General features: G+C 35.0%; 1 protein-coding gene across 1 annotated transcript; it reads left to right on the forward strand.

Annotated features, from left to right (window-relative positions):
• Nucleotides 1-15,186: 15,186 nt before the first annotated feature.
• Nucleotides 15,187-19,280, forward strand: LOC121213612 (transcription termination factor MTEF18, mitochondrial). Its single transcript, XM_041086410.1, has 3 exons — nucleotides 15,187-15,191; nucleotides 17,229-17,387; nucleotides 17,647-19,280. The coding sequence occupies exons 1-3, from the start codon at nucleotides 15,187-15,189 to the stop codon at nucleotides 19,253-19,255; spliced, it is 1,773 nt and encodes a 590-aa protein (XP_040942344.1). The 3' UTR covers nucleotides 19,256-19,280.
• Nucleotides 19,281-19,317: the final 37 nt, after the last annotated feature.

The following is a 19,317-nucleotide window of genomic DNA, read 5'->3' on the forward strand; positions in this document are numbered from 1 at the left end:
TATAATGCCTAACACATTTATATACTTATGCCTTTTATGCATTTTCTTGTGACATTATGTACCAAGTTTTAGCCAAATGTATGTCAAATCCTTTTGGTAAAAGCATGTTCATCTATGAGCAAGGCAAGTGTTGTAATTTTCATATGAACTTACTAAGTGTGGGTTTGGATAAGCGATGCAGTTCGGTGCATTTAGTTTACTTTTTGTCTCATGTTACAGTATCTAATCTCACCGCTACCACTATTTTTACACTAACTGCAGGTAAACGCACCGTCCATCCAAACCCACACTAAGAATTAAATGCTTATCTATCTTTGTTTTTCCTACATGTAGATCCCCAACTTGCGAAATTCACCAAGCCGGATTAGTGTAGATATTCCACTATCATCAAGACGGTAGAAATATGTACATTTTGGTATCTCATGTTGTGGCATGTATATAAGGTATTTAATATGTAAATGGTCATCCCTAATTATGAATGTTATTGTTGGATTACTGCCTATGGGTCTGTATAACTAAGCTTGATCTATGGTCTAATTATGCCTAGTTTTTTTTCATGAGTTGTGTATGCCATTTGAACATTTGGTTGTAAAGGTTTCTTAAGCTTTAATTGCATAAGCTGGCATGATATGGTGAATTGAGAAGCTGGGATGAAAATTTAGTTGTTATGCTTGCCATTATAAGTCCTAAAATTTGGTCATTTTATGTGATTGATAAGGTGGAACCAAAAATGGATTGAACTTGTAGTAGACTGCTCTCAAGATCGCGACACTAGCCTTCAATATTGTGACATTATACCCCTATTATTGTGACACTAACTTGATGAAGTTTGGAAACTTTACATTTTATTCCTTAAGTTGTGATGCCAACCTACTGTTTTGGAGGTCGCAACATTAAACCCCAAAAGTCGCAACTCCAACCTGAAATATTTCAAAATTTTGCAGTTTAGTCTTTCAATGGTATCGGGTTATGAAAGGAGGTTTCACAAGCTTGTACAAAGTCGGGATAAGATAATATATTATAAGATAATGATGTAATAATCATGTCAATAGATATAATGTATTAAATCTATAAAAGTTATGTTGCATTTGATTGTAGTTGCTCTAGCAACGGATATGACATCCTATAGCTCAGACCCGACGATTGGGTCTAGTAAGGGACAATCATACTTCTCAAGTCCTCGAGATCTAAGGTACCTACGCACAGAAATAAACAACCTACACGTCGGACAATAGAGCTCAATGGTGCTAACATGATTTGGAAATAATATAACACATATATAAGATTCAACAATAGATTCAATCATGTCCATCTTTCTTGTCTCATGCTTTTATTTATCATGTTTTCATGCTTGTTTAACGTATCACATATCATTATTTTGAATTCAACTATTATACCATTTCAATTTCAAGTATCATGATGAATATCAATTACACACATTAAACTATCAGACATTTGCCATACCATCTCAATCACATGTATTCTCTGACATTTCATAATAACATATTGACTTTCTCATTTCTCACAATTGAATCCATTGATTTTTGTTATATCCATATTAGCCTTCAAGGTTCGTAATAATCAAATCACATGGTCTTTTTCATGCTATCATCAATGCTACAATGTTCATATACAATTTCAAAAATCAACATTCAATATTCATTAACCAATTTACATGTTTTATAATCTCTATTAACCAGACATGGACTCAAGACGGATACACGGATCAACCAACCATCACACCAATATAACTGACACTCAGTGCATCATCAGCACATCCAAAGTATATAATACTTCGTTCCTCATTGGTATAAACTGAAGTAATTTATATAAATGTGTCTAGCACCTCATCAGTATGTCCGAAGTATAATGTGCACTACATGCCTCATCGGTATAAACCGAAGTAAACCCCATATACTAATCTTATGAGATACCAACTATACCAAATTTAATCCTAGATTGTAATAAGGTATTCAATGTTTCATACCATTCGTATTTCACATATTCTAAGTCATCACATGGCAAATTCATATCATACTCAATTTATTTTCATATCATTGCATATCAATACATCACATTATCATGCTTTCTAATTGTACATCACACATTCATGTTATATACATGTGTTTGCATCAAGACATCATTTGCTTATCATCATATACATATACTTTCATCTCATTTCCGTAATTCAACCATAGCATAAATATACTCACCTATCGTGCTATGTATTAAGAACAAATCATGAAATTATAAACCAGTATAGGCTACTCGTCTACTACTTTTGCCTTTCCTTTATCTCGAGAAGGTCCAATGTTGTTTTAAGCTAAGTGCATTAAATTCGATAATAGAAATAATATTAGTTTCACACAATCACATGTATATACATTAATAAGACATAGATTGCATTTTATTCATCTTAGTCCTTATATTTGAATTGCTCATATCTCTCAATATTTATTATCGAATCAAAATTTAATTTTATAATTATTCATTAGGGACCTCATACTTTTAATCTATAGCAGAATTTCTTAATAGCTTTCAATTTATTCAATTTTTCCCTAATATAAAAAATTAACTATATAGCTAAACATTTAAACAAAATCTAAGCTTAACAATTAGCCATCCATCATTTTCAAGCTTTGAACCTAACAACTCTTTAATGGCAACTTGGTATAAACTTAACAAATTTAAAATCTATTACTTAGCCTAGTTAAACTAAGCTTAAATAATAAAAAATCTATAAAAATTTCATGAATTTAACTTAATTACCTTGTGGAATTTTGGACCGAAATGAAAGGAATAGATTAACCTATTTTTTTCTTTCTTTTCTTCAAGCCTTCGACTACAAAACCAAGGGAAAATGATGACTTCATCTCTTTCCCACCAACTTATCATATATATATACTTAGGTTAATAGGTTTAATTAAACTTAATTAACTTAACTTAATGATTATAATATATAATTATTTTTCCTAATTAAAGAATGAATGGATGAAATCATCACACTCCACTTATCTATGTTATAAAAATGGTTATTGATAACTATTTGCCCTTGGTTGAATTACTAATTTAGCTTTGTGACATTTTTCTAAATTAAAATTTAATAACGATTGAACTTTTACAATTTAGTTCCTACATTATAATTACTTGTTTTCTCAATTTAATTACTCGACAATTCAATAATATATTTTCATACCAAATATATAATTTCTTCTATTCATAATTTCACATATTAAATTTACATAATTTGATTTCAAAATCACATTTTTGGACACCAGCAAAAATAGGATCATTACACCTTCAATACGGGGAATGCTAGAGTCTTACATGACAACAAATGTCCTAGGCTGGCATGATCATCTTATCTCAAAATTGTTGATGAAGTGGCGTAATTGGACAAGGAAACCCCTCACCTATAAATACCCCATAGAAGGGGTAGTAACATACTAGACTATCATTCTCTTCCTCTTTGCATATTTTGGCTCTCTGCTTAACTCAAGTGAACTGACTTCCTAACCATCACTACCATCTTTTCCTTTTCTCTTCATTTATTACTGTCTTGCATCAACAAGTATTATTAAAAAGAGCTAGTGTAACACCCCAAACCTAGCCTAGACATTATGGTTGTATCTGGCAATGTCACACGATAGTGTTTTTGAAACTCGTTGTTACGTTTAAAAAATTCCATGTTATTATCTTTAGTAAACCATTGTTAGAACTTAGGAAGTCGTCTTTATTCATTTAAAACATTTGTTTTGAAACATCCCTCATTACAGAAGCTTTAATAAAACAGTCTAAGTGATCATGCATTTAGAAACTACTCTAACTTTTTGAAAACCGAATTTCCTACGACCAGCAGGTATAAATCCATAAAGTAAAATAAATAAATAAAAACTCAAAATTTAAAACAAAAGTCCCAGAGGGTCCTTAAATTACAACCCAAATAATCAATAATAATTAAATCATAAAACATAAATTGAAAACCATGAAGTCCAAAAATTTCGGTGGTCACCCCTGAGTCCTCCGTCGCACCGATCCGTCTAAGTCTGGGGATTACCTGTGCACATTAAACAAAAAGGGTGAGTTTATGTAAACCCAATGTGTAATACTGCAGAAACAAACAAACAAACAGCATTCATAGTGCATAGTTAAATAGTCTTGGGCCTAAGCCCTTTTCAGTATCAGTGACAGTTTGGGCCTTAGCCCATCTCAATACAGTGTCAAAAATGTAGTAGGGCCTTAGCCCATCAAAGTACTAGTAGCAATAACAGTTATGCAGTAGCAAAATCCTACCCATCCAGCCTCTACACACCATCTCTGTCCAACCCTACACTCCACGTGGGGATATAATCAACCCACCCATCCCTACACTCCAAGTAGTACCGAATGCGGCACAAAATAGTAGTTTGCAGCTGAGCTGCCAGTAAATTAGGCTTAAAGCCTTTTAGTACACTTTCTCCGAATACAACCCCCAACCCAATGCAATGCAACATACAATGGATGATATGCTATTATGCAATTTCAGTACATATATTCAGTTCAGATAGTAACATGCTCAGTACAGATATTATTTAGTCAATTTCACACATTTAGGGGTTTAAGTAGCGCTTAACGATCTTATAGTAGGTTCACAGTCGACTTGGGCGACTCGTGCAACCTTAGAAACATTCCGGTAAAAATGGGCCCACATGCCCGTGTGTGCCCGTGTGGCCCACTCTGCCCAAATTGGCCTTGGCCGTGTGATCCATTTTTAATGTAACCTATGCTAGCTAAATATTCATATATGTTTTCACTATTTACTTATATGTTCATTCAAAACTGTCTACTTGAGTCATTGTCCCTAAATTATTTATATCTTAAGCTTCATAATTCCAAATTAAGATCCGCTTGATGTTTTCGAAACTAGACTCAAATAACTTTCTACCATACAATTTTTAGATTTTATAGTTTATCAAATAACTACAGTAAAATCTTCAAATCTATCTCGATTCTGCTGTTTGACAGCTTCAACCTTTCCTTACTAAAAATTATTTATCTCTTAGTACGAAATTTAGATGATGTTTCCGTTTGTTTTTCTTGAAAATAGACTCGTTAAGGATTTAAACATATAAATCTAAGCCCCTAATTATTTTTTTACAATTTTTGATGATTTTTTCCAAAGTCAGAACAGGGGAACCCGAACCCATTCTAACCTTGTCTCACAAAATTCATTATATCTCATAACTTACAATTTCATTGCTTACAATGTTTATTCCATGAAAAACTAGGCTCAATAAACTTTAATTTATTACTTTATTCAACCTCTACTCAATTTCCACTATTTTTGATGATTTTTCAGAGTTAGACTACTGCTGCTATCCAAAACTATTTTAGTGCAGAATGTTGATTTCCAAGTTTATAACACCCTTATTTCCTTTCTCCAACACTCCACTTATCCACCAGACCAGCAGACTCATTCTGTTAATTATTTTCCAACTTTTACTTAAAAGCCTACTGACCAAATATAGGGCTTATTAATAAAAATACCAAAATTTGCTCAAGTCCTGGCTTGAACTTGGGACCTCACACACACCCAGAAACAGATATACAGTTGTGTCACACCTTCGCAAGAATAAAAATAAAAATTCTGGGGCGTTACAACTCTACCTCGTAAAAGAAAATTTCGGCCTCGAAATTTACTTGATCAGAACAAATAAGGATACTACTAACACATCGCATCCTCAGGCTCTAACGTGGCCACCTCAATGTTATGATTACGCCATAAAACCTTCACCAGAGGAATAGGCTTCTTCCTCAAAACCTTTACGTCATGATCCAGAATCTGGACAGGCTCCTCCTCAAAAGCCAAGTCTGGCCTAACCTTAATCTCCTCAATAGGGGCAATATGAGTAGGATCAAAGCAGTAACGCCTTAACATAGAAACATGGAACACATCATGGATACGATCCAATGCCGAAGGTAGCACCAAATGATAAGCAACTGGTCCCACTTGCTTCAGAATACGGTAAGGTCCAAATAAACCTAGGGCTTAACTTGCCCTTACGATCAAACCTCAGTACCTCCTTCCATGGTGAGACCTTGAAAAAACGAAGTCTCCCACAGAATACTTGATCTCATGCCTCTTCAAATCTGCATAAGATTTTTGCCTATCAAAAGCCGCTTTCAAACGATCCCGAATCAATCTAACCTTATCCTCTATCTTAGAGACCAACTCAGGACCCAGAACACGTCGCTTATCCAACTCAGTCCAACATAAAGAACTGCGACACTTACGACCATACAGTGCCTCGTAAGGTGCCATCTGAATGCTAGACTGGAAGCTATTATTAGAGGCAAACTCCGCTAACGGCAGATAATCCTCTCAACTGCCTTAGAAATCAATAGCACAGCTACTCAACATATCCTCCAGTACCTGAATCACCCTCTATGACTGACCATCAGTCTGAGGATGGAACGCAGTACTAAAGTCCAACTTTGAACCCAGAGTCTCATGCACCTTTTTCCAAAATCAAAATGTGAAACGAGGATCCCTATCAGAGATGATCGAAATCGATACCCCATGCAGTCTCACTATCTCAGAAATATAGAGTTTCGCCAGCTTCTACAAAGAATAATTTGTCCTGATTGAGATGAAGTGTGCAGACTTAGCCAATCGATCTACGATGACCTACATTGAATTTTTCTTAGTGGGTATTAAAGGCAACCTACTAACGAAATCCATCATTCCTCGTTCCCACTTCTATAGCGGAATCTTAATCGGCTGTAGCAATCCCGAAGGCAATTTATGCTCAGCCTTAACCTGCTGGCAAGTCAGGCATCCAACCACAAAATTTATAACCTCTCACTTCAACCCTGGCCACCAATACAACTCCCGAAGATCTTGATACATCTTATTTCCGCTAGGGTGTATAGCATAAGGGCTACTATGTGTCTCTTTCAAAATAGACTACCTCAAGTCCGAATCATTCGGGACATATCAGAAACACAACACACCCTCAAAGTTCAACTAAAAGTTTATAATGCTACCACTTTCAATCTATCGAAATAGAAGACCCAAAGACTCATCCTCCAGTTGTCTACCATTAACCTACTCGATCCAAGTTGGCTTGACTTGAAGCTCAACCAACAAACTCCCATCATTGAACAAGCTAATTCGAGCAAACATCGCTCTCAGATCAGTCATAGCCCTACGGCTCAATGCATCGGCCACCACATTGGCCTTGCTAAGATGGTATTCAATGGTACAGTTGTAATCTTTAAGCAGCTCAACCCATCTTCACTGCCTTAAATTCAGCTCCTTCTGAGTAAGGAGATACTTGAGGCTTTTGTGATCAGTGTAGATGATACACTTCTCACCATACAGATAATGCTCCTAGATTTTCAATGCAAAGACTACGGTGGCCAACTCCAAATCGTGTATCAGATAGTTCACCTCGTGTGTCTTAAGTTGACAAGACGCATATGCAACCACCTTACCATCTTACATCAACACATATCCCAAACCGACATGTGATGCATCACTCTAAACCGTGAACTCTTTTCTAGGTTCAGGCTGTACCAGAATAATAGCCTCAGTCAGTACAGTCTTAATCTTCTCAAAGCTCTCTTGCTATGAATTAGTCTAGTCAAATGATACACCTTTACGTAGTAGCTTAGTCAAGGGTGCTGCAATCAATGAAAATCCTTCCACAAACCATCGGTAATAACCTGTCAACCCCAAAAAGCTGCGGATCTCAGACACATTCTTAGAATGCTTCCAATCAAAAACAGCCTCAATTTTTTGAGGATCAACTCGAATCCCCTCAGCAGACACCACATGACCCAGAAATGTTACTTTACGTAACCAGAACTCGCACTTGCTAAACTTAGCATAGAGTTTTTTTTCCCTCAAAATCTAAAGAAAAATCCTAAGGTGCTTATCATGCTCATCCTCAGTCCTTGAATAAACCAATATTCCATCGATGAACACCACTACAAACCAATCCAGGTAGGGCTGAAACACTCAGTTCATCAGATCCATGAAAGATGCTGGTGCATTAGTCAGTCCAAATGGCATCACTAGGAACTCGTAGTGACCATAACGAATCCTAAATATCGTCTTATGCACATCAGCCTCCTTAACCCTCAATTGATGATACCCTGAACGCAAGTCAATTTTGGAGAACACAGACGCCCTTCGAAATTGGTCAAACAAATCATGAATCCTCAGAAGTGGATACTTGTTCTTAATAGTCAACTTATTTAGTTTTCGGTAGTCGATACACATCCTCATAAATCTATCTTTTCTCTTAACAAATAGTACCGGTGCTCCCCACGGGGACACACCAAGGCAGATAAACCCACGATCTAATAACTCTTAAATTTGAGCCTTGAGCTTCGTAAGCTCATTCGGTGTCATTCGATAGGAAGCGATGGACACCGGAGTTGTACCAGGAAAAAGCTTAATCCCAAACTCCACTTTTCGATTCAGAGGTAAACCTGGAAGCTCCTCAGGAAAGACATTCGAAAAATCCCTTACAGTTCTGATGTCCTTTACAGTAAAGTCCCCAAAAGTGGAAACACTTACGTAGGCCAAATACGCCTCACATCCCTTGCGAACCAGTTTTTCAGCTACCAATTTTTCACCCCATAAGCTCTGGCCTTTTTCTTAGGCCTCTGCACAAAACTCGAGGGCTCCAAATCCCTCTTGTTCCTACCTCTCTCCCTATCACAGTTTTGGCGCTCAGCGCACTTAACCTCCTCGGTAATCTTCACCTTCTCAACCAGTGAAAAAAAATCACACTCCCTCTGCGGAGCTATCAGGACTCTCAAATTATCTCTGAGGCCACCCTCAAAGCGGACACAACGTTAATATTCAATCGCCACCATACCTCGTGCATAGCGGCTCAGTCACAAGAATTAAGCCCCATACTCAGCCACTGATCGATCTCTCTGTGTTAGATTCAAGAACTCCCTCATACGAGCGTCCACATAACTAGCTCCCACATACTTCCCCTGGAAAGCAGTCTTAAAGAACTCCCAAGTCAGACGTTCGAGCTGAGTGCCTTCCTTAACAGTAAGCCACCACTAATAAGCCTCATCACGTAGCAGCGAGACTGCACCCTTTAACTTCTACTCGAAGGTGCAATCCAGGTCATCCATGATCCTCTCTGTGGCCTCAATCTAATACTCAGTCACATTAGGGGTGACCCCAGTGACACCCTTGAAGAGCTCAGCTCCATTTAATCGGAGTCGTTCTGTAACCGACCCACGGCCCCCAGATCCAGTATTAGGACCAGCGACCCTCTCTAATATCCTCAACATAGCCTGGGACAATGCGTCATCCCCAGCCATGCGATCATGAGACTCAGTCTCAATAGCAGGTGACACAGGCGTCTCACTCGTGTCCAAATTCAGTATATTACCTAGGAAAGAGGACTTAGATCGAACCCCCTTACGGCCTCTAACTCGACCTTGAGTACCACGTCCATGAATACCTCGTGCGCTTATGTCTATTCAAATTTCTCTGTATTACGAATTTTTATACATCAGTTTTAGTTTCAGTATTTACTAGCAAATGTTTTATGTTAACAGTTTCAGTAATTCAAAGTGATTTTCATAAATCGCAGTCTCTATCAGTTTTGCTACAGTCTTAATATACATCATCTAGAGTGTTTTCATAGTATACTACCTATAGTAGTTTCAGTATATCATAATATATATCAGTTTCAGAATGCTTACAGGATCAGCGTCAGAGAATTGGTGTACCACATACCCAGTAGAAATATTTCAAATCATTTAAAAACCAATTTTTCAAAAACCAAATTTAAAACCCATAATCCACAGCCGAGTTTTGCAACCTGAATCTGATACCACTAAATGTAACACCCCAAACCTAGCCTAGACGTTATGGCCGTATCTGGCAATGTTAAACGATAGTGTTTTTGAAACCTCGTTGTTACGTTGAAAAAATTCCATATTATTATCTTTAGTAAACCTTTGTTAGAACTTAGGAAGTCGTCTTTATTCATTTAAAACATTTTTTTGAAACATCCCTCGTTGCGGAAGCTTTAATAAAACAGTCTAAGTGATCATGCGTTTAAAAACTACTTTAACTTTTTGAAAATCGAATTTCCTACTACTAGGAGGTATAAATCCATAAAGTAAAATAAATAAATAAACACCCAAAATTTAAAACCAAAGTCCCAGAGGGTCTTTAAATTAAAACCCAAATAATCAATAATTATTAAATCATAAAACGTAAATTGAAAACCATGAAGTCCAAAAATTTATATGGTCACCACTGAGTCTTTCGTCGCACCGATCCGTCTAAGTCTGGGGATTACCTGTGCACATTAAACAAAAAGGGTGAGTTTACGTAAACTAAGTGTGTAATCCTGCAGAAACAAACAAACAATCAGTATTCACAGTGCACAGTTGAACAATCTTGTACCTAAGCCCTTTTCAGTATCAATGACAGTTTGGGCCTTAGCCCATCTCAGTACAGTGTCAAAAATGTAGTAGGGCCTTAGCCCATCACAGTATCAATAGCAGTAACAGTTATGTAGTAGCAAAATCCTACCCATCCAACCTCTACACACCATCTCTGTCCAACCCTACACTCCATGTGGGGATATAATTAACCTATTCATCCTTACACTCTAAGTAGTACCGAATGCGACACAAAACAGTAGTTTGCAGCTGAGCTGCCAATAAATTAGGCTTAAAGCATTTCAGTACATTTCAGTACACTTCCTCCGAATACAACCCTCAACCCAATGCAATGCAACATAGAATGGATGATATGCTATTATGCAATTTCAGTACATATATTCGGTTCAGATATTAACATGCTCAATACATATATCATTCAGTCAATTTCATACATTTAAGGTTTTAAGTAGTGCTTTCCAACCTTACAGTAGGTTCACAGTCGACTTGGGCGACCCGTGCAACCTTAGAAACATTCCGGCAAAAATAGGTCAACATGCTCATGCGTACCTGTATGGTCCACTCGGCCCAAATTGGCCTTGGCCATGTGATCCATTTTTAATATAACCTATGCTAGCTAAATATTTATATATATTTTCACTGTTTACTTATATGTTCATTCAAAGTTGTGTACTTGAGTCATTGTCCCTAAATTATTTATATCTTGAGCTAAAGAATTCCAAATTAAGATCCGTTTGATGTTTTCGAAACTAAACTCAAATACCTTTCTACCATAAAATTTTTAGATTTTACGGTTCATAAAATAAGTAGAGTAAAATCTTCAAATCTATCCCGATTCTACTGTTTGACAGCTTCAACCATTCCTTACTAAAAATTATTTATCTCTTAGTACGGAATTTAGATGATGCTTCTGTTTATTTCTCATGAAAATAAACTCGCTAAGGATTTAAACATATAAATTTAAGCCCCTAATTATTTTTTTACAATTTTCGATGATTTTTTTCAAAGTCAGAACAGGGGAACCCAAACCCATTCTAACATTGTCTCCCAAAATTCATTATATTTCATAACTTACAATTTCATTGCTTACACTATTTCTTCCATTAAAAACTAGACTCAATAAAATTTAATTTAGTATTTTATTCAACCTCTACTCAATTTCCACTATTTTTGATGATTTTTCAAAGTTAGAATACTGCTGCTATCCAAAACTATTTTAGTGCAGAATATTGATTTCCAAGTTTATAACACCTTTATTTCCTTTCTCTACAATCTTTCACATAATTTTCTCTCATTTCTCTTATTTCTCAACAGCAAGTAATTACGGCTTTTCGCCAAATCCCATTTTATGCGTTTTGGGTACACACCTGGTATTGTTTCTGATGCGTAAGCACTCCTAAGCCTGCAGAACTTAAAAATCGACCAACAAATCTCTAGATTAATCACTTAATTCATTTTCAATCAACCTATTTTGGAAGGAACTTGACTAAAAACCTAAGAAAACCCTTACCTTGCTTCAGTAACCACGACTTCGCACAATCACAGTGTCTATTCAAAACCACAAGCCCCTTAATTAACTCCTAAACACTAAAAAGAAATCCCCCTTTCAGAGATTAACCAAGAATGATTAACAATAGACAAAATCGTTACTTACCGAACACACGCAACCAACAATGAATAACCAAATCATTTCGAAAATAAAGAAAGAAACAAAAGGGGAATAAAATAATGGAAATTTCGGCAGCAACTAGGGGAAAGAATCGGCAAAGGAGGGAAAAAAGAAAAAGAAAACGTCAGAAAAAGTTTGGGTAATTGGAGAGAAAACTGAAACTCTACTTTTTTTCTGTAACAAAAAGATAATCAGATTATTTTCTGATAACCTCTCCCCCATTATCTCCTAAAATCACTCCCTATTAACCCACTAAAACACAACTACTCAGAATTTGGCCCCAACACAACTCTTAGCTGAAATTGGAGCAAAAATACTGTCTCCACGCAATCACAAAGAATTGAACATAATACCTCCTTTACACCAACACTCTACTTATCCACCAGACCAGCAGGCCCATTTTGTTAATTATTTGTCAACTTTTACTTAAAAGCCTACTGACCAAAGATAGGGCTTATTCATAAAAATACCAAAATTTGCCTAAGTTCTAGCTTAAACTTGGGACCTCTCACACACCCAAAACATTTAACCACTGAAGTAGATATACAATTGTGTCACACCTTCGCAAGAACAAAAATAAAAATTATGGGGCGTTACAACTAGGGATTATGAGATGATGGGTGGGACTTAATGTTCCACCATGCATTTAAGGATGCATGGGCCGTTGTCACATTTTTGCAATGAAAATGAGTAAAAGCACAATATATTAAATGCAAGAAAGAGGCTACAGGAAAAGAAAAATGAAGAACCATGCATGGGAAAGCTAAAAAAGTACAAAAGCTTAAATAGCTTGTAAAGGATTACACCGCAATAAGCTAAAGTATATTTTTGAGTTATACGTTGTTTATAATTTTGTTTGCATATTGATGGATGAATTTTTGTTAAAGTAAATTTGTGATGATTTTATTGTTATGAACATGATACATTCTTGAAAATTTAGTGTTTTTGTGAAGTCTATTGTGTTTGGCTATTCTCCATAATAAGTTTTTTTTTGTGAAAAACATAGAAATAAAATTGCATAAATATAAATTGAATAAAAGCATCATTATTCTTATCTTGTTGAATGAGCTCTAAAAGTTCATTCGGGGCACTATCATAAACCTGAAGACTTGAACTCCCTGTTAGACTTAGTTTCGCCAAATAATCAGCAACTTTATTAATATCTCTAGGGATATATCTGATGCACCAATTCCCTTCAAATCTCATAATTCTTTGAACTCTTCTGAGTACAGTGATACTGGAGTCTGTCATCATATTTTCTTGTAAAACCCTGGAAACCTTCAAATTATCCGTTTGAATTGTGGCATTTTTAATCCCTTTTCTAAGCATCACTAATCAACCATCCAAGATTCCCCAAAGTTTTGGTTCAAAGATGTCTCAAACAATGATTAAAACCTAAAATCCAACTCCCATGTTGATCTTGTAAAACACCCCCAGTAGAAGGACTTCCTGTACCGCTAGTAACTGCACCATCAATGAACAAGTTAACCCACGTATTGGCCATAGTTGTTTGAGGAGCATTCGTAGAGGGAAGTTGTTTATTGCCTCTATGGTTGAGATCGAACTGTTGTGCCCAACTAATGGAAACCTTAACGGTTTCAAGAGCCATCCAAGTAATGCCTTGAAAAATAAACAGGTTCCTGTTTTTCCAAATACGCCATGCAATTAACCTGAAGAGACAAGACCAAGAAACCCCTCGATCAGACACTCGTACATGTGAGCAGAGATTAGAATTCAACCAATCCTATAAGGATTTGGAGAAGAAATGATTTTGCCTATTGATAGGAAAGACTTGTAACCAAGCTTCCTTTGCAGCCGAGCAATCTCTAAGAGCATGGAGAGTATCTTGAATTTCACAACCGCAAACAAGACAAGAGCTATTATGACCAATTCCCCGCCTAGAACGCTCCAAATTAGTCAAGAGCCTTTGCTTAAAAGCTAGCCAAAGGAAAATTTTAACTCTCTGCAGCCCTTGGTACTTCTAGAATACATCTTTCACATTCCAAGAATGCTCCTTAAGAGACCAAAAGGCGCTACATATCGAAAAAGATCCTGAAGCCATACATGTCCAAATAATTCTATCTGATCCTAAAAAGGGATGAGGATGTGGAATACAAACTATCTCCTTGACCACTTCCTCAGATAACCAAACGCGAAACAACTCAAGATTTCAACTACCATTTGGCATAACCATATCACTAAGATTACAGTTCAAATTGAGGTTCACATGAAAAAAAATTTGCGATATCAAAGGAATTTGATCTCTTGATGCTTTAACATTGTATGGCTTGTTCATGTCATCTTTTGGGCCAATGTGGTGTAAATTACTATTTAATTTTTTCCTCTTTTTTAAAATCCATTTTGTTTAAACTTTGTTTAAATCTTACATGTATGATTCATAGTAAATTTAATTTTATTTATTTAAATGATGTTTTTAAATCAAGAATATTAAAATAAATAATTTTGCTAACATTTTAACAATTTTTAATGTGATATATTTCTTTTTTATTGGAATTATAATAAAATTAACATAATGTGTAAATATTGAGGGTTAAACTTGTTATTAAGTTAAATTTAGAACTTCCATGTCTTATCTCCATCACAAAGTTAATGAAATTGGATATTAAAAGAAGAAGAAGAAGACAAATGTGAATAGTTAAGTGATTATTTTAATTTTTTTATTATTGGATGATAAAAATAAATAAAGCATAACTTTGCTGGCTTACAATATAATTTATTCTTAAAAATTAATAGACCAATCATTGGTGTATAAAAAAAAGGGTTAATCAAATATGATGAGTTTCCGATCATTCTAATAGCGTTTCTATAGGAACCAATTTTGTTCCAATACCACGTATAATGGCAAGAATGCTCCATTTTGATACGAGATCGGGACACTAACCCCTAAATTACGTTCTGTTTTAAATTACATTGGGCATTCATCGTTGCATCATGTTTGAGTCAATTTTGCCCATTTCGTCAGAATTTGAGGTGCCGAACGATACCCAAACAGAGATTGATTTCAATGCATTCTTAATGGAAGAAAAACGAAACTGCAGATTGCATACGCTATGGAAGATGAGACAATGGCGTAAAGAAAATATAGACAAACCCTAGAAAAAAAAGAGTATCCCTACACAATTGGGCCGGCCATAAAGAATAAGTCTCGAAATATTTTTTGGGTACTTGAACTTTCAAAATATATTAAAAAGGCTTTCAAAATTTAAAAAAAAAGCAATTAAGTCCATACTTTTTTTTGCACTCAATTAGGTACTTGAACTTTCAAAATGCATAAAAAAGACCCTCAAACATTTTTTTGAAAAAGCAATTAAGCCCCTGCTTTTATTAAAAATTAGAACAAAAATTGTAAAATTTTATAAAAATCGTAAAAAATTATAAAATATATAGAAATATAAAAAAATTTATAAATTTTATAAAGTCGTAAGAAAATTATACAAAATATAAAGAAATATAAATTTCGTAAAAAAATTATAAAAATTATTGTACCAAAAGAAGTATTTTATAATTTTTCTATAACTTTTATTGATTTTTTTTATTTTTTTATCATTTTTAGCCACACGTCACATTGTGTTGAGACACGTGATGACTTTAACTGAAAAAAATTAGGAGTCGTTAATTTTTGTATGATTTTTACAAAATTTTACAATTTTTTTATTTTTTTACGATTTTTATAAAAAATTATAATTTTTAATAATTATAATTTTTTATATTTTTATTATAATTTAATAATTTTTATAAAATTTATTATTTATTATAATTTTTTTCTAATTTGTAATAAGATTAGGGGCTTAATTGCTTTTCTTGAAAAAGTTTGAGGGTCTTTTTGATGCATTTTGAAAGTTCAAGTACTCAATTGAGTGAAAACAAAAGTAGGGGCTTAATTGATTTTTTTAAGAAGTTTGAGGGCTTTTTTTATGTATTCTGAAAGTTCAAGTGCTCAATTGAGTGCAAAAAAATAAGGGGCTTAATTATTTTTTTGAAAAATTTTGAAGGCTTTTTACACCCTTAAGCCTAATTTTTTTTAAGTTTAATGAATAAAACGCAAATTTATTAATAATTTAGTATATTTAGGTTTAATTTATCTAATAATTAAAGAAGATTATAATTTAAGGGATAATATATTTTTTGACCTTTAAACTTCTTTTTTATCGAATTTTATCTCTAGATTTGAAAATTGTTATTATTTTAAAACCTATTTTATTAATGACCGTGACAAAAAAGAGGATAATGTAACTTTTGGTCTCTAAACTTGGTAAGTAAGTTCACTTTGGCACCTAAACTTGACGACTAATTTCACTTCGGTAGTTGCAACTTTTTTTTAGTTCATTTTGACACTTGAACTTGACAACTAGACTCATTTTAATTCGTGAACTTGAAAAATCTAAAAGTTTGATGACGTGACACTCAAAGTTTGAAAAATAATTTTTTTTAGATGAAGATGTGGCACAATCTCAAAGTGTCATATTCAGTGTTTTAATAACTACAACGATAGTTGAACAAGTTAGACCACCAATTCTTGATTCAACCGTTCGGTCGGTTCGACCATCGAACCAACAATAATTAATTAATTAATTAAAAATTCATAAAAATCTAAAAATTCAAGTAAAACTATTTTTTTTGGCCCGACAATTGAACTAGTTGAATCAAAAATTGGTGGTCTAACCTGTTTAACCATCAGTTCGATTATTAAAACCTTGAATATGACACTCTAAGATTGTACCACATTATCATCTAAATTTTTTTTTATTCTTCAAGTGATGATGTGGCACAATCTCAGAGTGTTATGTCATCAAACTTTTAGAATTTTCATGTTCGAGGATCAAAATGGATTAGTTGTCAAGTTCAAGTGCCAAAGTGAGCAAAAAAAGAGTACAGGTACCAAACTGAACCTAGTTGTAAAGTTTAAGGGAAAATGTGGACCTACTTGCCAAGTTTAAGGGCCAAAAGTTACATAATCCCCATTTCTTTTTCCATGGTGATTAACATAATGGGCTTAAATGAATAACAACTTTCAAGTTTAGGGGCCAATATAGACCTGCTTGCCAAGTTCAGGGGCCAAAAGTTACATTATCCCATAAATTAATAACCATTCTACACTTGTTTAAAGTCTAATTCTAAACCCGCGTCGTCCAAAACCCCTGCCGGAATCCGAGTTTGTAAAACCTCAGCGGGTCACTGCAGCTGCTTCATGGCTGCCACTGTATCAGTTGACGAAGATTAAACCAGCATACTGCCATTGGTCCTCTCAAAACTTACCAAATCCAAGGTATATTACCTAAACTTAGGCCATCTTTTTTTTTGTTTTCTTCTTCAAGCTTTAAAAGTTCCTCCTTTTTCTGCTCTCTCTACCTATTTATTTTTAGCAAAGATTCATATTTTTTTATCAAATTAATAATGACCCATTTTCGAAACCTTAGAAAATCAGTTATTCTCAAATGGGTATCTTCTTGTTTCTTTGAAAACCAACTCAACCCCCCAGTTTTTGTAATGGGTTCGTTTCACTTATCACAAAGGCAAAACCCTAGGTTTTATAGGTCAAAAGGATCAGCTGTAGCAGTGAAGCGTGAGGTTTTAGAGGTTCCCAAAATCCCTCGGGCCACTTTGAAAGAGGCTCAAGCTGCTTTGTTGGAATATTTGCATTGGACTAGGAGTATTCCGTTTATGGATGCGGAGAACATAAGCAAAAACTCACCTCATTTTTTACGAAACCTTTTGGAAAAGGTTAACATTGTTAAGGATGTTAGAAGCTCTATGGCGCGGTTTTTACGTTATCATCCCATTAATGAATTCGAACCTTTCTTTGAGAGTTTGGGATTGAAGCCTTGGGAGTATACTCCTTTACTTCCTAGGAATTTGATGTTTTTGAGTGATGATTCTTTGTTTTTTGAGAATTATAGGGTCTTGTGTCAATTCGGGATTGAACGAAATAAGATTGGTCGGATATATAAGAAAGCAATTCAAGTGTTCCAACTTGAATCTGGTGCTTTGTCATTAAAGCTTCAAGCTTATCAAGAACTGGGGCTTAGCCACTCTTTTATGGTTAAGATTATTGTTTGTAGCCCTTGTGTTTTGATTGGTGATGTAGATATGAAATTCATTAAGGTATTAGAGATTTTGAGGAGTATGGGATTTGATCATGCTTGGATTCAGGAGCATTTGGCAGATCAAGATTCATATAATTGGGGTTTGATACTTCGTGTTCTGAACATCTTTAGTGAGATGTTCTTCAGCAATGAGTTAGTTAGGTTAATCAACCAGCATCCAGGGCTTTTGTTTGAGGGTTCTGGGTATGCTACGTTTTCACTAATCGGGTTCCTGTTGAAATTTGGACATCCAATAGATCAGATATCTTCTATGTTCCTACAGTTTCCAAAAATCCAAGTTCAGCAATTCGTTTCAAATCTTATTAAATGTTTTGTGTTCTTTCACGAGATTGAGATGGAGGTGGATGAGATTGCGAAACTTGTTTGTTCATACACTGTATTACTTGGTTCATGCAGGTTGAAGAAAACAAATAGTTTACTTAGTAACTTGAATGTTGGAAAAAAGAGGCTTTGTAAATACATCCAAGAGAATCCCCAAGAATTGAGTAAATGGGTTATTGGATTAAGAATTGTGCCATTACCAGACTCAGGAGAGGATATAGAGTCAAAAAGGTTGAAGATGAAGTTCCTTTTAGACTTGGGATATGGAGAAAACCCAAACATGATGAACAAAGCATTCAAGGTGTTTCGAGGCAGAGGAGGGGAGCTCCAAGAGAGATTTGATTCGATCGTGAATGCTGGTTTGGATAAGGCAGACGTGTCTGAAATGGTCACCGTATCCCCTCAAATCCTAAATCAATCAAAAACTGTTATCCAATCTAAGATTGATATTCTAGTAAACGAATTGGGTTACCCCTTATCGTCTTTAGTATCATTCCCCTCTTTTCTTTCCTATACAACACAAAGGGTCAGGCTTAGAATGGCAATGTATAATTGGCTCAAAGATCATAAAAAAGCAGAGCCTGACTTGGCCTTGAGCACCATTGTTGCATGTTCAGACAAAATATTCCTGAATCAATATGTGAATCATCATCCTAGTGGCCCTCGAGTTTGGCAGGATCTAAAAGCAGAGCTTAACATGGATAAATGATACATTATTTACCTATTTTATTGCACCATTATGAGTTATCTCTTGCAATTTTCCACTGATAC

This window comes from Gossypium hirsutum, chromosome D01, assembly GCF_007990345.1.
Source record: "Gossypium hirsutum isolate 1008001.06 chromosome D01, Gossypium_hirsutum_v2.1, whole genome shotgun sequence".
NCBI lineage: Eukaryota > Viridiplantae > Streptophyta > Magnoliopsida > Malvales > Malvaceae > Gossypium > Gossypium hirsutum.

Bases quoted from the DNA above. Each gene is read 5' to 3' on its own strand.
- LOC121213612 (XM_041086410.1), top strand. The intron at 17,388-17,646 runs GTATATTACCTA...GCAAAACCCTAG, and splicing joins CAAAACTTACCAAATCCAAG to GTTTTATAGGTCAAAAGGAT.